At 54.3% G+C, this 27,647-nt stretch overlaps 1 protein-coding gene across 4 annotated transcripts; it reads right to left on the reverse strand.

Moving 5' to 3' along the window:
• On the reverse strand, positions 1–27,439 carry QRICH2 (glutamine rich 2). Of its 4 annotated transcripts, XM_055575194.1 has the most exons (20): positions 25,088–27,439; positions 24,828–24,917; positions 23,137–23,196; positions 22,609–22,719; positions 16,828–19,549; positions 15,491–15,576; positions 14,291–14,388; positions 13,682–13,796; positions 8,121–8,381; positions 7,281–7,403; positions 7,122–7,196; positions 6,768–6,932; positions 6,551–6,672; positions 5,857–5,922; positions 5,518–5,619; positions 4,740–4,943; positions 3,410–3,557; positions 3,011–3,098; positions 1,957–2,082; positions 1–505 (listed from the first exon to the last, which is right to left on the reverse strand). In XM_055575194.1, exons 1-20 carry the CDS (start codon positions 25,595–25,597, stop codon positions 324–326), a joined length of 5,454 nt encoding a protein of 1,817 aa, XP_055431169.1. In that variant the 5' UTR covers positions 25,598–27,439; the 3' UTR covers positions 1–323. The 4 variants fall into 4 exon arrangements, with proteins under 4 accessions (XP_055431169.1, XP_055431171.1, XP_055431170.1 ...); XM_055575196.1 differs by lacking the exon at positions 4,740–4,943; XM_055575195.1 differs by lacking the exon at positions 1,957–2,082.
• Positions 27,440–27,647: the final 208 nt, after the last annotated feature.

The raw sequence follows: 27,647 nt of genomic DNA on the forward strand, positions 1-27,647 counted from the left end.
AGTGCCCTGGGCGCTTACCCAAAGGGAAGGCGCTGCCTGTGCCAGAGAAGGCCTTAGCACCGGGTCCAGCCAAGGTCGGGAGAGGGCCAACCCCTGCAGGCCTGCCAGTCCCTAGGGCCTGGGGTCTGGCCTGCGCTGCCGCCTCCCTGCCCTGGGTGCTATACTCAGTCCTCTTGAAGCCCTGGTGCCCTCAGAGAACAGCTGGCCCTGTTTGGGGGAGCCACGTCCGTCAGGCTGCAAGAAGTCTGCTATCCCACCTGAACCAGGACCAGAGGAGCCTCGTGGCCCTGAGCTTTCTCCTAAGCGTTTATTTATAGCTCTGCTCAGTGAGCAGAGGTGGCCCGCGGCCCCTGGGTGGGCTCCTCGAGCCCCTCCCCAGGTGCGGCCCTGTGCACGTCCAGTCCCGCTGGCAGGTTTGCCGCCTCGCCGGGCAGGTGGGCTGGGTTCGGCTGGGAGAGACGGCCCTCGGTGGAGACAGGTCTGTCTTTCTGATGACGGGAAGGAGCTGCGGGACAGGAGGGGCCCCAGATGGCTCAGGCTGACTCCCACACCCACCGGTGGCCCACCTTGGCTTGCCCAAAGCCCCACTAACCAGGCTGAGCCAGGACATCATGCTGGAGGGTCAAGCTCTCCTACGAGCCCCTGAGCCACACTCCTTGATACTCTGAGTTAAAATAAGTCAGGGGCCAAGAGCCTGCCTCTTTGTTAACATTTCCCCTATTAATACAGGGACTGTTAGGGCCACACTGACTTAAATCAGGGCACGAGTTTCTCTTTTTAAGACAGCGCCCCCTCCTGCTTCCGTAATGTGCCTTTGGAGTGGACACTGGGGTGCCAGGGAGAAGGAAGCTAAGTTCCCCCAAGAACAGTCCTGGGAGCCAGAGCCACAGGCCGACGCGGTCTGCCCACTGCTGCATCCTCCACCCCAGCTATTTGCCTTCATCACCAGTGCTGGTTCTGAGACACACTCTGAGGGGGCCAGACAGCTTGCCTTTGAGCTCCGGCTCTGCTGCTTTCTAGCTGTGTGACCTTGGGCATGTACTTTAACCTCTCTGTGCCTTGGCTTTGTCAGCTGTAGGTGGGACCAGCAATGGTCCCTATCTTTTAACGTGTGAGGATTCAAATTATTGATTCACACGTGTAAAGCTCTTCAGCAGTGAGGAACCCTTGGCAGAGGCGAGGCTGCACATTGCCACCCCTGTACTGGTTTCTGCCTCCTGCAGGCACTGGGGGCTGGAACTGGAAGGCTTGGTGCAGAGGACCTTGGGCTGCGGCTCTAGACCTGGGTGGGGGTGCGGTGGGGCTCCCTGGGCCTCCAGCAAGTAGCTGCAAAGCATTGTGGGTACATAAGGTTTCATGAGAAGAAACGCAGCAGCTTTCTTAGACTTTGCAGGGGGCTTCCTAACTTAGCAGCCAGAATCCAGCACCCTTTTATTGACAGATGAGGAAACTGTCCAGGAGGAGGGGGAGATGTGCTCAGAGTCACCCGGAAGTGGTCTAGCCCCCTGGCTCCAGGCCATTGTCCCTCTCTCGCCCCCATGGGTAGCCAAACCTCGGGGGAACACTTAGCCCTTGGGCTTTCAGGCCAGATTTGGCCCCTCTGGAGAAAGCACGGACCCTGGGGGCCTCGCAGGCCCAGGAGAGTCGGTGCGTGTCAGCAGTGAGGAAGGACTTGGGCCTAGAGCCAGAGCTCAGGCCGCAAGCCCGCCCCTGTTTCCTCTTCTGTGAAATGGGAGCAGTGACAGTATCTGCCCACAGACCTGGCACAAAGCAGACGCCCAGGAGGGAAGGGTTTTCTCTCTCCTCCCTCGCATCCCATCCCTCGGTTCCCAGGCCCTTCTCTCCGGGGGAATAGGGTATATTCCAGCCACAGGCAGGAGAGGGGCCGGGCAGGGCAAGGAGGAGGGTCGGCAGGCAGTGCCGCCCAGAAGGACCCTCCGTCCAGGGAGGAGCTACCTGAGTCGCTGGCAGCCAGCGTCTGGGCGCTCTGAGGCCGCGAGGGCAGCTGGCCGCCGTTGCTGAGGGACTGCTGCCGATGCCCGTGTGGCTGGGACTGCTTGTTCTTGTGCTTCATCCCCGCGTCTGATGGGAGACGGAGCAGGGAGGCTCAGTTCTGAGACACACTCTGAGGGGGCCGTGGGGAAGGGGAGAGGGCGGTGGGCTGCTGGTCTCAGCCTGCCTCAGCGGGCGCCCTTCTCAGTCTGAATTCGTGGAAATGCCCTTTATAAGCAAGCACTTTGCTCATTGGAAAAGACCCTGATGCTGGGAAGGACTGAAGGCAAAAGAAGAAGGAGGCAGAGGATGAGATGGTTGGATGGCATCACCGACTCAGTGGACATGAATCTGAGCCAACTCCATGAGATAGTGGAGGACGGGAGCCTGGCGTGCTGCGGTCCCCGGGGTCGCAAAGAGTCAGACATAACTTAGCACCTGAGCAACAACAAGCCCTTCATCCCCCTGTATGTCTGTCTGGCCATCTGGCCATCCATCCATCCACTCACTCCAATATCTACCCACGGACAGCAGCCCCATGCCAGGTGCTGGGTGAGTTCTGACCCTGGGTTTACAGTTCGGGAGGGGAAGTGACTAGAAAGATGCATACACACCTGTTAAGACCCAGAGGGAGGTGACAAAGCACATCCAGGATGGCCAACTGGAAGGGGACATTCCAAAACACAAGAGGTTCACAGAGTGTAGGGGGCTCAGGAAGAGTTTTGAAGAATGGGTGATGCTGGGATCAGAGGCTTAGGTGGAAAAACTGGAGTGACAGCCTGCGGATGAAGGCTGGCCAGAAAAGATGGGGCCACGGCATTCCTGCTAATTGGCTAAGACTGGACAGCTGTCCCCCTCTGCAAACACTGACCTGGGGGCGTTTGGAGTCAGGGAGGTGGAGGAGGAAGGCAGTCGGGGTCTGGTGGCCCCAAGAAGTGCTGGGGCCTCCAGGAGCCAGACAGACCCTGCGGGACCCAAGCAAGGAGCCCGAGGGCCTCTGGGCCATCTGGACACTCACTGTCTTTGTTCAGGAGGTCCGGCAGCCTTGTTTCCATCCGTCCTTTGTAAATATGTCCATCCAGGCCCAAGATGTCCACCTCGTCGTGCTGTGGAGACGGGTGGGTACCCATGGCCACCTGCCGCCTGAGCGCCCCTCCTATCCCCTCTCTGAGCCAAATGGTGCTCAGAGCCCTCGAAGGGGCTGAGTGACAGGGTGAAGGGGACGGGCCAGATGGCCGGGAGGGCTGTCTTCTTCCCAGGAAAGGAAAAGAACCTGAGGCTTTGACTGAGTCTGATTAAGAAACCGCCCCCGAGGCTGAGGGCCAAGCAGGGGACTGCTGGTGGCTTTTCAGGAGGGACCTGGGAGTCTGGGGGCCCCTGGGGGAGCCTCTGTGGTGGTTTCCAGGAGTGTCCCCACCTTCATGGCGATCTGGATCTCCTCGGTGGGGTACAGTCCCTGCGAAAGGTGCTGCAGGCGAATGCGCCGGTAGGGGTAGGTGAGGGTGTGGCTGCCCCCGCAGGGCCGGGGCGCGGAGGAGTAGCTGTAATCAGCCATGTCTGGCAGCCTGCGGTGGAGACGGCAGAGTCACGGGGAGCGGGTGTGTCCCGGGACACGCCTCGGTGGGGGTGGGGGGGTGCAGGTGAGGGGGGTGCTCCAGGGGCCACTGCTTAGCCAGGACAGGGCAGGGGGTGAGCGAGCAGGGTGGCCTCCTGAGGGCCACACACACACACACACTCCCTCTCTCATACACACATTCACACGTGTATTCACAGATCCTTAAACACACATTCACACATAAGTTCGCAGACATACACACATTCTCTCACACACTCACAATGCACACACAGGCATTCACACATTCATACGCACATTCACGCATACACACACATTCATCTGCTCATACAGTATACATTTAACAGTGCTCTCTCACACTTGTTCACACGCATTCACACTCACACATACACATTCACATACATGTGTTCACAGATTCTCAAACACATTCGCACATATGTTCACACATATTCACATATACACATTCTCTTGCATTCTCTCAAAAACACACACATAAATGTTCACACATATAATCACACCCACATTTTCATACACACTTATACGCACGCTCACATTCTCACAGACATACACAATCACATACTCTTCCTACATGGAGGCCCCACTCTACACACACACACACGGACACACACTGCCCTCCCCGGTGCCCCACTCTACACACACACATACACACACACACACACACATGGACACACACGGACATACATTCTCTGCCCTCCCTGGTGCCCCACTCTACACACACACACACACACACACACACAGACACACACTGCCCTCCCCAGTGCCCCACTCTACACACACACATACACACACACACAAACATGGACACACACAGACACACATTCTCTGCCCTCCCTGGTGCCCCACTCTACACACACACACACACACACACACGGACACACACACTCTCTGCCCTCCCTGGTGCCCCACTCTGCACACACACACACACACAAACACGGACATACACGGACACACATTCTCTGCCCTCCCTGGTGCCCCACTCTACATACACACACACGGACACACACTGCCCTCCCTGGTGCCCCACTCTACACACACACACACACACACGGACACACACACTCTCTGCCCTCCCCGCTGCCCCACTCTACACACACACACACACACTCTCTGCCCTCCCTGGTGCCAGGCTCCCGGGCCCAGCCCGGCTGCCCACCGTTTGTAGCAGGGGGAGCTGAGGCACTGGGCCTGCAGCAGCTCGTGGATCATCTGGCTGCTAGCCTTGACGGAGCCCCCAAAGTGGATCTGCACCTTCTCGATGTCCAGGAGCATCTTGGAGTGCATGGTGCGCAGGCGCCCCACGCTCCGCTCCACCTGCCCCAGGTCCCCCCGTGGGAAGCCGCTGCTGCCCAGCTTCAGGCTGTGGGGTGCGGGCCCAGTGGAGGAGTGAGCCACGCCCCAGCACCCTCCCTGGGAAGCAGGGCCCTTTGGAGTGGGAGCCCCCTCCACCGAACCCCAGGGACCAGGGCCGGGCTTGCCGGGGAGGGTTTCCTGAGCCGAGAGCATGCAGGAGAGCCAGAGAGGAGAGCAGCCCAGTCCGTTGGACCCCCTCGCACCCCTGGCCCCCGTGGGCTCCAAGGGCAGCTTTGAAAACCAGCCTTTCTGCTGAACCCCCGGCCTCAGGAGGTGGAAAGCTGTGGGGAGGAGGGCAGGAGCCCCTGAGGGCATGAAACACACCCCCTCCCAGGCCCAGTGTGAGCAGGGAAAGGGCCGGGGTAGGGGGGAAGTCTCAGAGGCAACGTCCCACCAGGACTCCTGGCAGGGGCGCAAAGGCAGGTGGTTACTAGGTCTGCACCTCCTGCTCTGATGCTCCTGCCCTGCGAACAGCTGGGAGCTGCTTCAAAAAGCGCCCTAGCATCACCCCACCCCAGCCCCCACTCTCGCCCTCCAGACCCCCTGCAAAGCCCTCACAGGACCCCGCGGCACCGCCGTACTTGCGGCTCTGCTGCCGAACCTGCTCCAGTTCAAAGACCGTGTAGGGGCGGACGGAGCGGTGCCCGGGCAGGCAGGGGCCCACGGGAGTCATGGGGATGACTCTGGGCAGGGGCAGGGAAGGGAGAGTCGGAGTGAGAAACCCCAGCATCCAAACCCATCACCCACTCCTCACACTCCACCTGCCAGAGGAGCTTTCCCACCCCAGGGACTGAAGGCCGAGGGGTAAGAGCAGCCCGGGGCATACAGTGGACCAGAGAGAGAGGAGGAGCAGACGAGCTGGAGGCAGGCAGGGAGGACAGAAGACGCCCCCATCACGTCCACCTTCTGGGGGTACTCACTGTCCAGTCACAGGTGTCTCCAGGGGACGGTCACATGAGAGGCAGTGGAAGTGTGCCAAGAGCTGCCTGTGAGGGATGGGACACACGCAGATGGGGAGAGCCCTGCCCAGAGGGCCCCAGAGGGAGGGATGGAGAACTCAGAGGGTTTGGCTGGTAGGCTGGACACTCAACGCCCAGGGGGACGGGGCCCCAGGCCACCAGAGGCAGGTCTGGGCCCCACTCCCTGCACACATCAGCTACTAGAGATGCCCACTTCTGGACACACATCTAGCACCCATCTACCCTAACGCAAAGCCTGCAGGGCTCTCAAGGGCCCCGGGGTGGGGTGGGTGCCCTGTGTAAGCCTTGACAGCCCTCTGGTGGCCAGGAATGGAAATGCTGGGACTCGAGCTGCCATGAGCCAGGCACCCCCAGGAGGAGTTGCCCCCGCAGGCTCTGCCTCTGGTGGGCTGGGGCCTGTCACCCTGGGAGCTGATCTCTGGGGGCTGTGGACCCCCTCCCACCTGTGCCCAGAGAACCTTACGCCCCCCTCCCTTCCCTCTCTCTGCTATAATATGAATCGGCCTGAGCTACAAGAGCTTTTCAAGCTCTGTCCCTTCCTATGGCTGGACAGTCCCAGATAGGATCTGCCAGTCCCTCTGAACACACATGGGGACCCTCCAGCCGGCCCACCCTCGCCCCTGCTGGGCCTCACCTCCGCATGGCGGCTGCCTCGTCCGCCTGGTAGAGTGGAGAGCGCTCTTTGAGCTGCTGTCGCAAGGATTTCCACCGATCCTCCAGTGACTGCTTCACCGGGTCCAACTCCAGGCGGTCCAGCTTGGGGGAGGAAGTGGGGGACGGGGACCAGGTGAGCTCTGAGGAAGCAGGTGGCGGTCTGCAGTGCCCGGAGGAGGAGGCGTTGCCCGGGTCACCTTGTTGTCCATCTCCACCAGGAGCTTGTCCAGCATCTTCTGCCAGTCCTGCTCCTGCCCCGTCATCTTGGCCACCAGCTCCTGCATCATGTGGTTCAGCTGCTCCGTGGTGGCGTCGAACTGGATGCGGCTCACTTTGGCCGCCAGGGCACTCTTGTCAGCTTTCTGCCCAGAGACGGGGACGAGATGCGCCCCCACCAAGATGGGAGAGAGCCGTGGCGGGGCCCTGCTCCACGTAGCTCAACTCTGATGCTGAGCCCACATCCCACCTTGGGCTCCTCTCCTCTCTCTGCCTTTTCAAGAGTGGGAGCGATGGGACCTCCCTGGGTAGCCTTTCTTCAGGCCTGGCCTTACCACGTCGATTTCCATCTCCAGGTGTTCCCTGTTGGCCTTCTCCTTCTCCAGCTTCTCCAGACCCTGGTACAGCACCTGGGAGGCCAAGGGAGCAGAGAATAAGGAGCAGGGAACCGGTCGCGCCCCAGCCCTGCTCCCCACCACCCTGCTAGCCCTCACGTCAATGTCCTTCTGCTTCTGCCGATGGTCTTCGATGAGGTTGCTGGTGGTGATGTTGAGTTTCTCGCAGTCGCCCTGCACCTGCAGGATGGCGCTCTGGACATGGCCCAGCAGCTCTTCATCCTATGCAGGACAAAGGCAGGCTCCCTGGGGCAGCCCCTCCATCCCCACCTGGGGTATTGCCGCCCCCCCGACAGGGGAGCCCTTAGAACATCACCCAGCGGACAGGCCGACATCAGACCCCACTCTAGGCCTCCTGGGTTGCCGTCATAGCCCACTACCACCTCTCCATGGACTAGCCTCCAGGGACCCCGTCCATTGGTGCAGGTGATCGGTAGAGGTGGTGAGCTGCCCCGGGGCCCCTGAGAGTTGGGATGTGGTCTACAGTCTCCCCTCCTGCCCTGAGCTGAGTGTGATTCTGGAGTCCAAGAGACAGGTCTCAGGGACTTGTGGTCCTCCCTGCTCTCCACTCCCCACAGCAGGCCTGCCCTTTATAGGAGAAGAGAGAAACAGACCAGAAGACCAGTGTGAAGGAGCAGGCAACAAACCCTAAAGCTATGTCAGCATCCCCGAGGCACGAGAATGGCTCTGCTCCACCCCTCCACCAGCTATGCTGTCCCCATCCCACCGTGGACCCAGCTCTGCCCCCCAGTCCCCTGTCCCCAGGGCCAGCTTGATGGCTGCCCTCGCTGTGACCCTACAGAAAGACCAGGCACTTTCGGGCGGTTGCTCAAGGGCTCCATCATGCAAAAGACCCAACATCCCTCCCCCGGGGACTCCCCAAGCGGCTCCTGGCGGGCAGTCGTTTGCAGCTACCCAGGAGGGAGGCAGGCGCGTCACCTGGCTCTGCAGCTTGGCCTTCTTGGAGGGCCGGGAGGCAGCCAGGTTGCTGACCATGTTCTGGAGCTGCTCGTAGCGCTGCACCAGCATGCTGACCTGGTGGCTCAGGTCCAGGCTGCAGGCCGGGCACGTGGCCGCAGGGTCGATCTGGCTGGGGGCCAGGGTGGTCAGGGTCTTGTGCGGGGCCATGTTCAAGCTCATGGACAGCAGCGTGGAGGACGAGGCCAGCATGTTCTCAATGATCGTCCTGAGCTTGTCTAACTGGGTGCGGGAGAGAGGGCGGGGCCAGATGTTCTCAGTGATCGTCCTGAGCTTGTCTAACTGGGTGCGGGGAAAGAGGGCGGGGCCAGCATGTTCTCAATGATCGTCCTGAGCTTGTCTAACTGGGTGCGGGGAAAGAGGGCGGGGCCAGCATGTTCTCAATGATCGTCCTGAGCTTGTCTAACTGGGTGCGGGAGAGAGGGCGGGTGCAGGGCAGTGAGCGAGTCACAGTCACCGCCAGCCTTTCTGCCCTGACCTCTGTGATCCAGGCCGTTGCTGGAGCCTCGGTGCCTCGCAGGGTATGCAGCTCATGGCAGGTGCTTGATGTCTGTCCATTAAACAGTGAACGGTGTTCCCAGGGAGGGGAGCGCAGGTGCTGATTAAGCCCTTGCAGGAAGGGGGCTTCTGTGCCTTTCTCCAGCCAGCCCATTGGTGCAATGTGAGAATGTATCTCCTCTAGCTAAATCCCAGAGTGATGCTGTCTGTCAGTCAGTCCACAAACACTTGAGGACCCTGGCAACACTCAGGTCCTGCTCCAGGCCCTAGGCAGAGGAGCGCTGGGCTCACACACGCTCTCTCCCCATTTAGTATGTAAATAACAATAAGAAAACGTGATTTTCTAATGACACCTACAAAAAAAGTCAACTCAAAATGGATTAAAGACCTACATGTAAAACCAAGACCATAAAACTCCTAGAAGAAAACAGGCAGGACACTTTTTGACATAAATTGTAGCAATAGGACTTCCCTGGTGGTCCGCTGGAAGAATCCGCCTGCCAATGCAGGGGACATGGGTTTGATCCCTGATCCAGGAAGATCCCAGATGCCGTAGAGCAACTACCCCACCTGACACATCTGAGCCCATGGGCGGCAACTCTGAAGCCCATGTGCCTAGAGCCTGTGCTCTGCAACAAGAGAAGCCACACTGCAGTGAGAAGCCTGTGCCCTGCAGTGAAGAGTAGCCTCTGCTCACCGCAACTAGAGAAAGCCCACGAGCAGCAACGAAGACCCAGCGCAACCAAAAATAAATTGTAGCAATATTTTTTTTATCTGCCCCCTAAGTCAAAGGAAATAAAAGCAAAAATAAACAAATGAGGCCTAGTTAAACTGAAAAGCTTTTGGACAGCAAAGGAAACCACCAACATAACCTATGGAATGGGAGAAAATATTTCCAAATGATCTGACTGATAAGGGGTTAATATCCAAAACATATAAACAGCTCATACAATTCAACATTCAAAAATCAAACAACTCGATTTAAAAATGGATGGATATCACCCTTATGGCAGAAAGCAAAGAGGAACTAAAGAACCTCTTGATGAAAGTGAAAGAGGAGAGTGAAAAAGTTGGCTTAAAACTCAACATTCAAAAAACTAAGAACATGGCATCTGGTCCCATCACTTCATGGCAAATAGATGGGGAAACAAGGGAAACAGTGAGGGACTTTATTTTCTTGGGCTCCAAAATCACTGCAGATGGTGACTGCAGCCATGAAATTAAAAGATGCTTGCTCCTTGGAAGAAAAGCTATGACCAACCTAGACAGCATATTAAAAAGCAGAGACATTACTTTGCTGACAAAGGTCTGTCTAGTCAAAGCTATGGAGAAGGCAATGGCAACCCACTCCAGTACTCTTGCCTGGAAAATCCCATGGACGGAGGAGCATGGTAGGCTTCAGTCCATGGGGTCGCAAAGAGTTGGACACAACTGAGCGACTTCACTTTCACTTTTTACTTTCATGCATTGGAGGAGGAAATGGCAACCCGCTCCAGTGTTCTTGCCTGGAGAATCCCAGGAATGGCAGAGCCTGGTGGGCTGCCAACTATGGGGTTGCACAGAGTTGGACATGACTGAAGTGACTTAGCAGCAGCAGTCAAAGCTATGGTTTCTCCAGTAGTCATGTATGGATATGAGAGTTGGACTATAAAGAAAGCTGAGTGGTAAAGAATTGATGCGTGTGAAGTGTGGTGTTGGAGAAGACTCTTGAGAGTCCCTTAGATTGCAAGAGGATCCAACCAGTCAATTTTTAAGGAGATCAGTCCTGAATGTTCCTTGGAAGGACTGATGCTGAAGCTGAAACTCTAATACTTTGGCCACCTGATGCGAAGAGCTGACTCATTGGAAAAAACCCTGATGCTGGGAAAGATTGAAGGCAGGAGGAGAAGGGGATGACAGAGGATGAGATGATTGAATGGCATCACTGACTCGATGGACATGAGTTTGAGCAAGCTCTGGGAGTTGGTGATGGACAGGGAAGCCTGGCGTGCTGCACTCCAAAGGGTCGCAAAGAGTTGGACACGGCCGAGTCACTGAACTGAACTGAGAAGACCTAAGTAGACATTTTTTCCAAAGAGGGTATACAGATGGCCAGCAGGCACATGAAAAGATGCTCAACATCGCTACTTATTGGAGAAATGCAAGTCAAAACCACAATAAGATATCATTGCACACCTCTCAGAAAGGCTAGCATCAAAAAGTCTACTGGGAATGTAAATTGGTACAGTCACCATGGAAAACAGTACAGAGATTTCTAAAAACACTAAAAATAGAATTAGCATATGATCCAGCAATTCCACTCCTGGTTATGTATCTAAAGAAAATGAAAACACGAATTCAAAAAGATGCACGCACCTCAATGTCCACAGCAGCACTAGATACGGTAGCTAAGACATGGAGCAACCTAAGTTCCCATCAACAGATAAAGAAGATGTGGCTTATGTATGAAAACGGAATACTGCTCAGTCATAAAAACCGAAATTTTGCCATTTGCAAAACAACTTGGATGGACCTCTAGAGAAGAGAATGGCTAAGCACTCCAGTATTCTTGTTTGGAGAATTCCATGGACAGAGGAGCCTGGAGGCCTAGAGTCCATGGGTTTGCAAGAGTCAGACATGAGTGAGCTTAAACTAACACTTTCACTTCACTTTCATGGATGGACCTAGAGTATTATCCTTAGTGAAGTAAGTCAAAGACAAATACTGTATGTTGTCACTTATATGTAGAGTCTAAAAAATAAATTAGTGAATACAACAAACAGAAACAGACCCCATAGATCTAGAGAATGAACTAGTGGTTACAGCTGAGGGAGGGCCAGGGAGGGACAAGATGGGGGAGGGAATTAAGGGGTACAAACCACTGTATAAATAAACAGCAAAGCTATACTGTGCAGCACAGGGAAGCAGAGCCATTCTTCTATAATAACTTCCAATGGAGTGTGTTGCTGTTTAGTCGTTTAGGATCGCCAATTCCTTATCCAGGAGATCTTCCTGTCCCAGGGATTGAACCCATGTCTCCAGCTTGGCAGGCAGATTCTTTATCACTGAACCACCTGGGACGCCCTCAGTGGAGTATAACTTGTAAAACTACTGAATCACTATGTTGTACATTTGAAACTGATGTAATATTGTAGGGCAACTATACTTCCATTAAAACGAGAGGGTGTGGCCAGCGCCACCGCTGCAGGGGTCTCTCACGGCCTGGGTGGGAACAAGCTCCCTCCACTGGCCCTCCTGCTCTCTTCTGGATCCCATGGTCCCAGTTTGTCCCCATAAAGGACTGGTCCTGGGTGGACACCAGACCGCCCAAAGATCTGTGACGTGTTGCCTGCCTCGGGGAGAGGGGCTGAGCCAACCTAGGGCCCCCCTTCTTGGAAGCATGTGACATTGCAAGGCCTGGGGCAGCCCTTTTGGACCATGTGTGAGAGATAAGAAAGCCGACTGACACAGGGAACCCAGCCTGGTGTTCCGTGATGACCCAGAGGTGTGGAATGGGAGCGGGGAGGGAGGCGCCAGAGGGAGGGGCTGCTGCTGCATCACTTCAGTCGTGTCCTGACTCTGTGCGACCCCATAGACGGCAGCCCACCAGGCTCCGCCGTCCCTGGGATTCTCCAGGCAAGAACACTGGAGTGGGTTGCCATTTCCTTCCCCAAAGCATGAAAGTGAAAATGAAAGGGAAGTCGCTTAGTCGTGTCTGACTCTTCGTGACCCACGGACCGCAGCCCACCAGGCTCCTCCATCCATGGGATTTTCCAGGCAAGAGTACTAGAGTGGGGTGCCATTGCCTTCTCCAAGAGGGAGGGGAGATACATATATATATATATATATATATATATATATATAAAATTATGACTGATTTGTGTTGTTGTACAGTAGAAACCAACATCACATAGTAAAGCAATTATCCTCTAATTATAAAATAAATTAAAAAAAAAAAAGCCAACGGAATACAGAAGGGAAGAGAGATACGGCAGTATTTGAGAAAGATGGATAAGGAAAGGGACACGGAGGCAGACAGACACAAAAGACACAGAGGGCTTCCCTGGTGGTCCAGTGGTTAAGAATCTGCCTTGCAAAGCAAGGGACACCAGTTCGATCCCTGGTCCGGCAATATCCCACATGCCAAGGAGCAACTAACCTGGTGCTCCACGACGACTGAGCCAGCGTTCTAGAGCCGCTCCTGAAGCCCGCGCGCCTTGAGCCTGCGCTCCGCGGCAAGAGAAGACGCTGCAGTAAGAATCCCTTGCACTGCGTTCAAGACTAGCCCCTGCTCAACGCAACTAGAGAAAGCCCTCGCACGCAGCCAAGAAGACCCAGCAAAGCCAATAAACAAAGAAAGAAATCTTTTTCAAAAAAGACACACAAGGACACACAGGTAGTGGCCCGGGCTAGACTGGCCCCTTGGCCTGGAATTTTGCTCTTCCCAATTTCTTCTACACGTCTGTGTTTTCAACCAGGCTCCTGTTGGCCTGAGCTCAGCATGACTCTTGCCACCAGAAGAGTTAACACTCTTCTGAAGAGTCAAGAGCTGGGCCTGCCCAGCAGCGGGTGGATGCCCTTCAGGTGTGGCCCTGGGGAGCCCCAGAGGTGGCTAAGTTCAAGCCTGAGCCTTGGGATAACACGTGACTCAAACACACCATCAACTGCCATCCTATCCAAGACAGTCAGTCCTGGGTGGTGAAATGGTGCACACCGCCATCCTGGCAAACTTGGAGGGGGTCCTGAATGGGCCCTCTAGCATAAAGGGGTTCCTGTCGTGAGCCCCCTGGGCCCATGACTTTGCCCATCTGATCCTTCTATGGGCACTCAGAGAGCTGGTCTGAGTTCAGACAGTCCTCACTGGGAACATTCTGGGGTGACCAATACTCACGATGTAAAGGCAGACACTCCCAGGAGAGTGAAAAGACAACTCCCAGAAAGGGAGAAAATACTTGCCCAGTATATATTGGATAAGCATTTAGCATCCCCACCGCCCTCAGCCAGCTCTGAGAAGGGCCCTCCTCCCTGTGGCTGAAGGTCCTCACCTGATCCTGCAGGTAAATGGAGGCTTCGGAAACCGAATGTTCCATGCTGACCTTGCCCTTCTCTTGGCTCTCCCTCAGCTCGCCCAGCTCCTTCTCAATGTCGGCCATGGTGACTCTGTGCGCAAGAGATGGTCCAGCCCACTACCCGCCCAGGGGCCAGGGCCCGCCATGGCCAAGCGCCGGCCATCAAGGATGCAGGAGGCAGCCCGGTGCTCTTTCACATCCCCTCTCCAGGCTTGCCTAAAGCGTCCAAGGCCCTGCCTGCCGTGGAGGCGGGTGCCCAGCGTGCCCGGCTGAGAGGCTTCAAGGGGGTGAGGCCTGGCCCTGCACAGAGACTGCTCTGAGGGGCTCCAGCAAATGCTTTGAAGCCTCCAACTGTGGACAGAATCTAGGGAGCTTTTTGTCCGGGGAGAGTGGTGCTCTTCCAAGCCCTGGTGCTGAACTGTTTTAAGAACCTGGGAAACTTCCGCTAGCAACCTGAACTAGGTACGGACAATCTGAAGAGCAGACGTGATCCAGATCAAAGATAGCAGTCAGTTCAGGAATGAGGGGACCAGCTGAGAACACGTGATGCCAGGACACAAGCTGCACTCGGCCAGGGGATTTTACCTGAGGATACCCAGCTGCAGGTTCAGCGGGCCACCTTTCTCCTCCTTTCCTAGTTCTTTCTCCCCATGACCCTCCAGGATCTTGCTCATCTTCTCCATCTACAAATCCAATGGAAGAGCAGTGTCAGGAGGGCTTGAGATCTCTGCTTTCTGAATGTACCTCTGCAGGCCCAGCAAGCTCCTCCCTCATTCCCTAATCCTTTCTTTTTTTTTTTTTTCCATACCGTGAGGCTTGCGGGATCTTAGTTTCCTAACCAGGGATCGAACCCAGGCTGCTGGCAGCAAAAGCAGAGTCCTAACCACTGGACCTCCGGGCAAGTCACCCCACCCCCTAATCCTAATCCAAACCTCTAGCAAAGCTTGAGGCCCCTTCCTGACATTCAGTCCGTCTACCCTGTAGATGGAGATGCTGTTGCTTAGTCGCTCAGTTGTGTCTGACTCTTTGCGACCCCGTGGAGTGTAGCCCACCAGGCTCTTCTGTCTATGGGAGCAAGAATACTGGAGTAGGTTGCCATGCCTGCCTCCAGGGGATCTTCCCAACCCAGGATTTGAACCAGGGTCTCCTGCACTGCAGGTGCATTCTTTACCACCTGAGCCACCAGGGAAGCCCGTGGATGTAGAGAGCTGGCATTAAGAGAATGACTGGGGACGTCCATGGTAGTCCAGTGACTAAGACTTCAGCTTCCAATGCAAGGGGTATGGGTTCAATCCCTGGTCAGGGAGCTAAGATTCCCACATGCCTCAGGGCCAGAAAACCAAAACATAAAAAGACAGAAGCAATACTGTAACAAATTCAATAATGACTTTAAATATCATCCACATCAAAATAAAAACCTTAAACAGAGACAGAGAGAAGGACTGAAGACCTAACAGCCCCTCGCCATGACTGCTGGCCCCAGACAGTCCCACAAACTCCAAGGCTGCTCCAGGGACAGTGGGTGTTACTGGAAACGACCACATGTAATGAAAGGAGCCCAGGCCACCTTGCTGGCTCAGTGGAATCTTAATAGCTTTGAATGTCAGGTTTTCGATCCAGGAAAGAAACACACTGAAACCTGGGGTGTGTTTCCCATCGGAGGGGACTGTAAAGTTCCATGTGATAGTAACGGAGGTGACAGGACTGTGTAGTCCATGAAAATGAAAATGGAAAGTGGGATTGTTGGCATTGGAAGGCAAAGCAGGTAGACCCTCCCTTACTTACTTTTGCTTGTTGTTGTCGAATTTCTTTGGTCAAGGCCTTTAAGGTCTTCAGCTGTTCCTGCAGGTCAGGGGGTATGGACTTCTTGACTATGGAGAACAGAGTCAGGAAAATCAGATTTCTAATGGCTCCCAATCCCAGCCTCACAATGAAGAACAACATGGATCATTTATCTGGCTTTTCCTGGGGGCTAGGGTGGAGAGGGGATGGGAAGAAAGGAGTGTCTTTTTAGGGCTCCCCTGGTGGCTCAGTGGTAAAGTATCCACCTGCAATGCAGGAGACATGGGTTCGATCCCTGGGTCAGGAAGATCCCCTGGAGGAGGAAATGGCAACTCACTCCAGTATTCTTGTCTGGAGAATTCCATGGACAGAGGAGCCTGGCAGGCTACAGTCCATGGGATTACATAAGAGTTGGACACAACTTAGCAACTAAACAATGACAACAAAATCCTTAACCTTAAAAGTCCACCTAATGCTTAATATCCTAAAGGAAATTACCCATTTAACCCACAATTGCCACTCAAACCCTAATTCTCTGGGGCTAGAGCTGTGAATGTGCAAAGGTTAAGTTTAATTTTTCAACATTCTCTCTCCCCATCCAACCCAACACAGTCGTCTTCCTCTTGCTCAGCATTTTCCTGGCTGCTTTCCAGAGAGTCCAGCAGAGGCACAGGAACCTGCCTTCCTCCTCTCTTGAGGGTCCTTCGCTCCTACCGGTTTAATCTCATCCCTTGGACCCTGAGGGCTTCCCAGGCGGCTCAATGGTAAAGAATCCACCTGCCAAGCAGGAGATGTGTGTTTGATCCCTTGGTCAGGAAGAGCCCCTGGAAGAGGAACTGGCAACCCACTCCAGTATTCTTTTTCTTTCTTTCTTTTTAATATTTATTTATTTGGCTGCATCGGGTCTTAGTTGTAGCACTCAGGGTCTTTGTCGTGTGGCTCGAGGGCTTCTCTCTAGTTTTGGTGTGTGGGCTTAGTTGCCCTGCAGCATGTGGGATCTAGTTCCCTGACCAGGGATCAAACCCGTGTTCCCCTGCACTGGAAGGTGGATTCTTAACCGCTGGACCACCAGGGAAGTCCCCACTCCAGTATTCTTGCCTGGGAAATCCCATGGACAGAGGAACCTGGCGGGCTACAGTCCATGGGGCTGCAAAGAGTCAGACATAAGTTAGTGACTAAACACCAACAACTCGGACCCTTGAGGGCTATGGGAGAACCCAGAATGGCTGAGAATGGAAATGCCCTTTTCGGGGGTCTCAGGCAGAGGCTCAGGAGGAGAAAAGGATGAAATCAGCTGAGGAGGAGGACAATGGTCTCTCCTCTGTGCATGCAGCACCCACCCATCAGTGCCAGCAGGTACTGGATCTTCTCCAAGTCCGTTTGGCCAGCCTGTTCCTCATCCAGGTCCTTTATGTTCTCCTTAAGCTCCATGTAGAGGGCGATAATCTCTCCCATCATACGAAATGTTTCCACTGCTATGGGGAAGCTAGGAGCCAATTTATCCAGTGATTCATGTCTCTCACTCTGAGTATCACTCCTTTCGGTTGAGCCTCGGTTCAGAGAGTCAAAGGAGTGTGTGCTCCTGGGAAAGGGGGCCTCTTGGCTTGGGGAAGTCTGAACAGAAACTCCAGGTTGACGTAAGACATATAGTTCTTTTGGACCCATACCTACCTGGACTTGCTGATCTACACCTTGATACCCTGGGCCACCATACATTAGGCACTGGGAGTCTGGGATAGAGTCGGGAACAGCCTGATCACGCTGCTCTGGTTCAGGTGTTTCCAAATGCTGTTGATCCTGGGGTGCAGATCCTACAGCTGTGCTTAGTGGTGTTGGGCCACGCTGCAGCAAACCTTGTCGATACATTTCTCGTAGTACCAAACCTTCTCGGTCTGTACCTGATGGTGTCAGACCTTGACTGGCTAGGAGTGATGACACCCAACCATACTGATCCCTGCCAGGAGCTGCCACACCTTGCTGGTATGGGCGTGGTGATGTAAAACTTTGAGAATCGGCATGGTATGTTGGAAACCCGAGAAGCCCTGTGCCTGGTGGTATTATGCTTCGACCTGTGCCAGATTGCCTCCCCCAACGGGGATCTATTACAGGCTGAACCAAACCCTGCTGATCGGCACCAGGCTGCATGAAGCCACGTGGGTAGGCACCATGTTGGATCAAACCACCTGGATAGGCACCAGTCTGGACTAGACCAGGAGGATATGCCCCAGGTGGGACCAAGCCAGGCATAGATATATTAGGTTGAAAAAAGCCATGTTGACCTCTATCAGGCTGTACTAAACCATACTGATCCACTTGAGGTTGCACCAACCCAGGCTGACCTTCACCGGGCTGCACCACACCAGCCTGGGCTGCACCGGGCTGCACCACACCAGCCTGGGCTGCACCGGGCTGCATCAACCCAGGCTGACCTGCACCGGGCTGCACCACACCAGCCTGGGCTGCACCGGGCTGCACCAACCCAGGCTGACCTGCACTGGGCTGCACCACTCCAGCCTGGCCTGCACCGGGCTGCACCACTCCAGCCTGGCTTGCACCGGGCTGCACCAACCCAGGCTGACCTGCATCAGGCTGCACCACACCAGCCTGGGCTACACCGGGCTGCACCACACCAGCCTGGGCTACACTGGGCTGCGCCGCACCAGCCTGGCCTGCACCGGGCTGCACCGCACCAGCCTGGCCTGCACCAGATTGCACCAAACCAGGGTGACCTATATCAGGTTGCAGCATACCAGGTTGACCTGCACCAGGCTGCACCAAACCTTGATGATACATTCTAGGTGGTACCAAACCTCGTGGATGCATTCTAGGCTGCATGAAACCAGGGTGACCTATACCAGGTTGCACCAAACCTCGCGGATACATTTCAGGTTGCACCAAACCTCGTGGATACATCCCAGGTTGTACCAAACCTCGTGGATACATTCTAGGCTGCATTATACCAGCCTGGCCTGCGCCGGGCTGCACCACACCAGCCTGGGCTGCACCGGGCTGCACCACACCAGCCTGGCCTGCGCCGGGCTGCACCACACCAGCCTGGGCTGCGCCGGGCTGCACCACACCAGCCTGGGCTGCGCCGGGCTGCACCACACCAGCCTGGCCTGCACCAGGCTGGATCATCTCATGCTGCTCTGTGCCAGGTTGTATGAAGCCAGATGTTCCCAAACTGGGCTGTACAAAAACTTGCTGATCCATGGGATATATTACAAATCCATGCTGATCTACACCAAGAGGTTCCACTCCAGACTGATACGTGCCAAGTGGTCCCATACCACTCTCGTCCCTTCCAGGAAGCTGATATGTGCTAAGCGGAACTGTACCAGGCTGATCTGTACTAGGCTGTTCTGATTCTGGCTGATCTCTGCCAGGCACCAATGGTGGCACCGCATCACTCTGAGCCATGCCAGCTAGTACCACTTCCTGCTCATCCATTCCAGGCAGCATCACTCCAACCTGATCCACACTGATGGGAACCACGCCAGGCACATAAGCGCTGGGATACAGCAAATCAAGCTGATCCGAATCAAACGATCCGAATCCATATTGATCTGGCCTTGCATAGAGGTGGCCTTGGCTTGCGAACACTCCCCTGTGCTGATCTGGAGACACCTGAGGGTGTCGATCTCTGGGCAAGAACACATCCTGATACGCTGGGCCAAGGTGGGCATCCCGTTCATCTCTGCGTAGATGCCCTGAGCTGTGCTGCTCTCTAGACCGGCGGCGATCTGGCTCTGCCTTCAACTGGGACATAGATGGCGGATGGGGTCTGGCCAAGCCAGCTTCATCACGGGCCCTTAAGTGCTGTTCTCTAGCCGGAAACCCAGTGGCAGAGGAAACTCTGCTTCGTTCCCTGCCAGGAGGCCCATCAAAGGGGTATCCTATGCCGCTGGTTCCTGAAAAGGTCTTGTTTGTGATGAAACCGGCAGAGTCTATAGCCTGGTCAACACTTGGGTATTTTGTGGAGACTCCACTTGCAATTAGGTCACTTGATGTTATGGAACTCTGTCTTTTGCGCCGCTGAAGTCCTGTTGTTGACTCTGAGATCTGGTGAAAGAGGAAGAAAGAAATCAGTGACTCTAAGGAAAAAGTACTCATGGTAGGAGTCAGAGGGTAGGAAGTCTGGGGTATCTGATGAAGATGATTTAGAGCCCTTGGGGAAAAAACAAGCACCCTTACAAAACTAAGCTGGACACAAAGACTGACTTTGACATGCTTAAAAGACAGTTCTCCAGATTTTTGAGTCTGTACATTTGTAAATGGTATCCTTATATGTAATTTTCCTCATAGAAGACAGGAGGGGGGAGCCTGCTGGTGGTCCAGTAGTTAAGAATCCATATGCCAGTGCAGGGGACATGGGTTTGATCCCTGGTCTGGGAAGATTCACATATTGCGAGGCAGCTAAACCTGCACACCACTACTACTGAAGCCCATGGGCATAGATGGCCCATGCACCACAACAAGAGAAGGCACCGCAACGAGAAACCCATGCACTGCAACTAGAGACTATTCCCCACTCGCCACAACTAGAGAAAGGCCACACGTAGCAATGAAGACTCACCACAGCCAAACTATAAAGTAAAAAAAAAGTGCGTGTGGGGGGGGAACCTGCTAAATCACGTGATCAACTCCAACTTTTACTGAGTCTACAAATAAAGGACATGAGTAATTGATTGAGTTTACAATATAAAGTCTCCTCCACCATTGACCCATGGCTGGCAGTAGAAGTATGCACAGTAGGGAAGTGAACCATGTATTTAAAATGTAAAGCACAAACTCAGAAACTCTAAAGACAGGAATTGTCCGTATTGACTCTCACAAAAGAACAGGCATACATGTACAAAGACAGAGTCTGAGGCATTGTTTATGAAAACAGATTATCTACAGGGGACCAAGAGGCCTCCCTGGTGGTCTAGTGGTTAAGATTCCATGCTTCTGGACTTCCTTGGTGGTCCAGTGCTAAAGAATCTGCCTGCCAATGCAGGGAACACTAGTTTGATCCCTGGTCCAGGAAGATTCCACATGCCGTGGAACAACTTAAGCTCATGTGCCACAGCTACTGGGCCCGCACTCGAGAGCCTGGCTCTGCCACGTGAGAAGCCACCACAGTGAGAAGCCCGCACAACTAGAGAACAGCCCTCACTCACTGAAACGAGAGAAAGACTGTATGCAGCAACAAAGACCCAGTGCGGTCAAGAATAAACCAAATTCTAAAAGAAGATGAATCATGGGAGGGAGTCAACTCTATTTTACAGAAGATTCTTTTAAGACCTCTCCCCTAGGGATGCAAGTGATACAAGAATTTCTTGAAGAAAACCATGAGGAGGAGGAGGAAGGAGAGAAAAAGAAGGTGGGAGAGAAGCATCAGCAGCACCTCCGGGCATATGAGCAAAGCTGCAAAGACCTGCCCCGTCAGCCATCAGAACACACCCTGGGGAACAAGCGGTCAGTGTCCTTCCATACTCAGGTCCTGGGATGAGCATCTTCCACGTGGATTCTGAGCTCCTTGAACTGTAGTTGCTACATGGACAGTGTCCTTCCTCACGTCTGCATCTCCAAGCGTGGAATCTACTCCTCTGTACTCATCACACACACACCCCCCCCCCCCCGCCACCCCCTGTACTCACATCCAAGCCTCAATCCTGCCTGTCTACTCATGATGCAGGCGGTATACCTCACAATCACCTTAGAGTTACTGCCAACAAAGGAAAAAAAAAAAAAAAAATTGGGCTCAAGCGTGTTGTATTTCCTCAGCTTGAGAGACTGAAACTCGCCACTGCTTTCATTATGATTACTAACTGACTCTTGCTTCTCAAAAATTAATATTTATATTTATTCTCATCTGCTTCTGGGGCTGTTCGTGATTCTGAGCAACCGTCAGAACCCTGACACTTTCTTACTTCTGGACAAATAAAAAGTCTAGAGGTGCTTCTGTCAAGGCTTATTTTTAGGTCTTGCAGGTGTCTTCTGCTGGCACCCCCAAAAATGTGCTGCTCACTCAAAACACAGAATAGTGATATGTGGGTAAATGCAAAAAAACTTTGGCTTTAAAAAAATGACAGTGAAAGCAGAGACCACCTTTTTCTAGGCTGGTCACTTGGTTTGCAGGCTCTTCTTTGAACTCTCTGATGCTGCTTTACTCGAAGAGGGCCCTGAACTCAGAAAACAAGGAGACTAGAAGGGTGTCTTTGTACCAAGACGGTATTTGGCGCACCCCAGATGGCCACTTGGTGGCGCCAAAGGGCCCACTCTCTTTCCCCTGCTTGTCGGTCCATCCGTGGGACCCTTTCTGAGGAATCCAGATACACAAAGTCAGAGGAAGAGGAATGTCAAGACCAAAAGGGCACCTGATCCTTGTCCTTGAGGGTCATTTGAAAATACCCACTTTATTCAGATGAAGAAAGCTTGGTTTGGTTACCCTGTGCACTGCCTCGAGGCAGATGCCACCCGTGTGTACAAATCACCATCAGCAAAAGGCTCCCTGAACGGGTTTTATTTCCATGGTTGGTCACCTTTGTGCACAGATAGTGAAGGGACTCATGCGTTTTAGGACAGACTTTAAAGGAACTTTGAAAAGCTAGGAAAGCAAATCAAATCTATGCTCTGGGGACTTCCCTGGTGGTTCAGTGGCTGAAACTCCATGCTCCCAATGCAGGGGGCCTGGATTCGACCCCTGGTTGGGGAACTAGATCCCACGTGCTGCAACTAAAAATATTTCACATGCCATAACCAGGATCTGATGCAGCAAATAAATATTTTTTAAAAACAAAACAAACAAAATCCAGTTTTGAGAAACAAGTTCTCTCCTCCGTTGCTCGTGGAACTCCAAATCAGAACCACAGCCACGAAAGGCAATTTGGGCCAAAGCTAGCCAAACTATAAACATGTATTCTGTTTCTAGGACTTTACCCTATGAATACCTTCACTTGTGTGAATGTCACATTAGAGCAGAGTTCCTTATAAGCTTGGAGAAAAACATTAAAACTATCCATAATATTAATAGAAAACTCATGAAGGAAATCATAAACATCCACATAACAGAACACTGTGAGGTTCAGGGGCCCCTTCCAAGGCTGCCCACCCCCAGGACCCCCACCATTATTTACTGTTTGCGAGCCCTTCCAGCCATCAGTAATCGCCTGCTCCAGCTCTTCCCAGGTGACCATGGTGGCCTCTTCTGAAGACGGCATCACACTCAGCTTCCGGTTTAATAATTCCTGACAGTGAAAAGACAACACGCACAGACAAGCACACACACACACCGAACACACACACCCCTCGTTTAATCCCAGGATGCTTTAGGAACAGAACAGAACAGAACAGGACAGGATGGGGTGGGTCTTTCCAAAGCCCCAAGGAGAAGTGCTGTCCTTCAGGAAACCAGTGAATTGTGGACGGCTGGTTTCGTGTCCCGTGTGGGCCCCAGATGGACCTATGAGCAGGGAAGGGATGTTCCCACACGCCAGGGACGGCACCCCAAGAGGCAGGGGACATACATCACCCTTCACTCTAGGGTGGGACGCCTGGGGTGGGAATCTGGGTGAGTCCCGGGAGAGGGGCCAGGCTCTGGGCAACCATCCTACCCCCTAACCCCCTCTCTCACCACCCTTTCCCGCAGAACTGGCTGATATTACCAGGACTTCGTCCTTTTCTCTAATTATCCTCTCCAGTTCTTCAATCCGTTGAAGGAGGTGCTGGAAGAAGAGTTCAAAGATTAAGGATCAAAACAGCCCCTCCAGTGGCCCCTATACACACACACACACACACGCACGCACGGCAGAAGAGGAAAGGAGGTCCTTGGGTCTTAGAGGAGCCCAAGGTACAGAGAAGCTTGCCAAGCCAGGCTCCCCATTCTCTTCCCAGCCAACAAGAGGAAGGGACATGGGGTGTGGTGAGTGGTACCCGGGGGCTGCGTGCCTTGGACAAAAATGGTGTGGGGGTGGGACCCTTTCTTTGGTCCCAGGATGCATTTTATACAACCCACTAGTGGGACTTTGGAATCAGACTGACCTCACCTCTCAAGAACAAAGATGACTGGGTGTCTGAAAGTCTGCACTGTTTAAAGGGGAAAGTGCCTCTGAAGGATCAAAGCAAATCGCTACCACTTAAAGCGGCTTCTTGGGGCTTCCCAGGTGGCTCAGTGGTACAGAATCCGCCTGCCAATGCAGGAGACGCAGGTTCAATCCCTGGGTCAGGAAGACTCCCTGGAACAAGAAATGGCAACCCTCTCCAGTATTCTCGGCTGGGAAATTCCTTGGACAGAGGAGCCTGGTGGACTACAGTCCATGGTGTTGTAAAATGTTGGACACAACTTAGCAAAACAACAACAAGTGGCTCCTTAGAACTTCGGCAAACCTCCAGAAACAACAAATCTAAAGGTAAGACAGCCTTTAGTCTAAAGGCCAAAGACAAACCCCAAATCTAAAAATGTGCTTGGTCGCTTCAGTTGTGTCTGACTCTTTGCGACCCCATGGACCATAGCCTGCCAGGCTCCCGTGTCCCTGGGGTTTCCCTGGCAAGAATACTGGAGTGGGCTGCCATACCCTCCTCCAGGGGATCTTCCTGACCCAGGGATCAAACCTGGGCCTCCTGCACTGCAGGGGGATTCTTTACTGCTGAGCCACTGGAGAAGCCACAAACCTAAAACCACCGCAACTTTAAAAAGAAAAGCTTCCCAGAGCAAAAATGAGTCTGGCTGGGGGCTGGAGGCCTGAGATGAAATGGGCACGTAGGCCTGGTGGCAAGTCCCCTCTAGGGTCTCGGTGGCCTCCTCCTTTGAGCTTTTCTTCTCCCTCAAGTCTCTCTTCTCAGCCTGGGCTGAGAAGAAACCTCTCTTCTCTCCCTGGGCTTCCCTCCTAATTGCTCCTCCTTCTTCCAGCTCTAATCCTAGGCTCGGCCTCATATGGGCCTGAAACAGGAGCCTGGCCTGGTATCTCCTGGAACTGAAACGCGCCAGGACTCTGCTGTTCATTGGGAAATGCTTAGCTCAGGACTTCTGGCTTCTCTCTCCAAGGAAACAAAGATCCAAGTGAGAGAGGTGTTGCGTGGGGGGCTGTGGGTGGTGACTCATACCCTCTGCGTTCTAGCTCCCTTTTCTTGGACCAAATTTTTATCCCTCAACACCCACCACCTTGCTCCTTTATTCTAGTTTAAAGGAAAGTCACTTACAGAACATTCTGAGTTCTTGGGCCCTCTCTGGGTCTGTTCAGGATGCATGGGTGTCTGACAAGTGGTGGGTGAGCCCCGGGTAAACAGCGGGGAGGAAGGAGGCTGCCCAGGAAGGGGGTCACTCAGCTTCCCAAGGTGGAATCCCTGCCGCCCTCACCTCGGGCTGCAACTCAGGCTGCTCCTTCTTTCGATGGGCTTCCTTCAAAATCTTCATGTCTTCCATGAGGTCCTGGAGCAGCTCGGGGCCCTGCGAGGTAGAAAACGAGCCGTGGGGCTCCTGGCCTGGGCCTGGCCGTCCCACGCCTGCCTCCGGGCTCCAGGCTCCGGGACTCCTCCCAGGAACGAGTCTCGGAAGCTCAGCCTGGGGGCGGGGCGCTGGAGAGCGGCCTGGAGGGGGCGGACCGCCCGCACACCCACCTGGAAGACCGGCTTGCTGTCCCTCTTGCCTTTCGTCGGCCCTGTCTGCCCCTTCTCCTGTGTCAGCAGGGCCAAATCCTTCGTTTCCAGCCAGTCGCGGTCGTCCAGCCCGCCAGTCTGGGTGGGGAAGTGCTGCACGTGCGCCACGATGGCCTGCACCTGGCTCCCCATGGTTTTGAGCTGCCGGCCGAGGTCCTGGACCTGGCCGCCCAGGTCCTTCACCTGGGTCTCCAGCGTCTGCGCCCTGGCCACGCTGCTCCTTCGCCTCTCTTTGGGCGCCGGCAGCTGCGGGGTGCTGGTCGACACCCGCGGGGACTCAATGGAGCGACTCTGGTCGAGCATCGGAGACTGGAAGTCGATCCGCGTATCCTGCAGGTTGAGGCTCTTGAGCATGGCCACGAGGAGCGTGTGCAGGGCCGTGAAGTTGACGGCGCCCACCTCCGGAGTGCCGATGGCGAGGTCGGCCAGCTCCCGGAGGGAGACCGAGGGGGCCGCCGTCGCGGGCGGCATCGTGCGCCTTCTCGGGCGGCCCTGCCCGCCTTACTGCTTGCCCCGCCTCCGGGGCCTTTCCGGGCCCCTGAGAGGCCCCGGGGCGGCCCTGCCCCTGGGTTCAGCCGCGCTGGGCACCAGTCTCGGTCTGGAGCCTCTCTGGAGGATGGAGAGGTAGCGCCGGGCCACTGGGCTTCCCACTCTTCGCTCCCGGGAAACCCGGGTCCCGGGACAGCAGAGCCTCTGCCGTCAGCCCGCCGCCATCCGATCACTGAGCTCGAACTCGGGAGTGCAGTGTCCAGGCAGCTGGCGGACGTTTGGAACGAAGTTCGTGGCCCCGTTCGCTGCCCGGTTGTGGGGGCCCCCACGCGCATTCGGGGGATTCCACGGAAGAATGCGCCTCGCGGAGAGTTGGCCTCTGCGAGGAGACCTGCCGGTCCTTGAAGCCACCCGACCCAAGGAGAGCCTGTTCTAATGGGTCGGCAAAGCCCTGGTCACACCCCCAAAGAGCCACCAATTTTTGTTCTCAGTAAACGACCCCCACCCCCACCCAGGGAACACATCAATTTGGGGGTAAGAGGGTGGAGGCCCCCTAAGGCTCACCTAGATACCAGCTGATTCACTCGCTGAGGAGGGGGGCGGGTGGTATCACAGTAATGCAAAGATTTAAGTTAAAGGCCCCATGGCCACTGGGTTTTATGTGTTCCCTTCACAGAGCAGTGGCAATCCAAGAGACACAGTCGTGAGACCTTGGCCCCTCGGGCACAGTTCCCATATCTTTGCTGAATCAGAGGGGAAGGTAACTTAAAGACCAGTCACAGTATCCAGGTGGTTCCAGTTAGCCGCCAGCTGACAGAACTTTCTGTGCTGCCCTGGCCTTGCTTAGAACAGACTCACGTGGTCACGTGCCAGCATCTCCCCTGGTTACAAGGCAGGGCCGATGAGATAAGACCAGGGGGAAAGTGATGCTCTCAGCAACTGAGGCTTATTCTCCCATACCAGAGTCTCCCAGGAAATGGGTACCGCTTGCAGAGTTTACCTTCCAGATAAAGAAAACCTGCACCGGCACTTATACTAGATATTATTTTCACTACTTTTCAAAGTCAAATTTTTAGTTTGAACTGGTTCCTCCATGTTCATTCCCTACCCCCCTCCAAAATAAAAGCAGTGTTTCTTGGAAATGGAGTTAAACCAGTCTGTAACCTCCATGAGGGTTAACCACCCAAGGATTTTTGTTCACAATTATATTCCCAGAGCCGGACACATAACAGGCCTTCAGATGGGTTGTTGAGATCAGAACAAATTATTCAGACCTCCCTGGTGGTCCAGTGGTTAGGACTCTGCGTGTCCACTGCTGGGGGCACGGGTTCGATCCCTGGTTGGGGAACTAAGATCTCACATGCTGCAAGGAGTGGCCAAAAAATAGGGGGAGAAAAATTCTTTGCAGTCTTTTGTGCATACACTCCTACATTAGAAAACATAAAGCCAGGTCACAGAGTCATAGCTGAAGCTTTTGGATTAAGCGTCAGCTGTACTGGAGGGTGAGATGTGTGGGCTTGCTGCTGTTGCTGCTAAGTCGCTTCAGTCGTGTCTGACTCTGTGCGACCCCATAGACGGCAGCCCACGAGGTTCCCCCGTCCCTGGGATTCTCCAGGCAAGAACACTGGAGTGGGTTGCCATTTCCTTCTCCAATGCATGAAAGTGAAAAGTGAAAGTGAAGTCGCTCAGTCGTATCCGAATCTTAGCGATCCCATGGACTGCAGCCTACCAGGCTCCTCCGTCCATGGGATTTTCCAGGCAAGAGTACTGGAGTGGGGTGCCATTGCCTTGGACTCACCAAATGCCAATGCAAAGGGCTTATTCTAATACACTCCAATTCTAATCCCAGGAAATGTACACTTAAATGCTTCTGTTAAATAAGTACATTTAAAATCTCTCTTGGAGACACAGAGAACACTCACAGGAGGTATGAATGGAATTTGGGGTTGAAAAGGACCTTGGCTTTTGATTCCAAACCTCCCCTTTTACAGCTGATGAGACAGACCCGGGAAGGGTCTTTGGCCCAACCTCC

This window comes from Bubalus kerabau, chromosome 4 (genome assembly GCF_029407905.1).
Source record: "Bubalus kerabau isolate K-KA32 ecotype Philippines breed swamp buffalo chromosome 4, PCC_UOA_SB_1v2, whole genome shotgun sequence".
Lineage (NCBI taxonomy): Eukaryota > Metazoa > Chordata > Mammalia > Artiodactyla > Bovidae > Bubalus > Bubalus kerabau.

What these genes read in the sequence shown, in the direction of transcription:
- QRICH2 (XM_055575194.1), bottom strand. Translation starts at nt 25,597, where the DNA reads ATGCCGCCCGCGACGGCGGCCCCCTCGGTCTCCCTCCGGGAGCTGGCC. An exon ending in CTGCAGCTGGGTATCCTCAG is followed by an intron (nt 13,797 to 14,290) that starts GTAAAATCCCCT and finishes TCTTGCGCACAG; the next exon opens with AGTCACCATGGCCGACATTG. An exon ending in GGACCTCCTGAACAAAGACA is followed by an intron (nt 2,083 to 3,010) that starts GTGAGTGTCCAG and finishes GTCTCCCATCAG; the next exon opens with ACGCGGGGATGAAGCACAAG.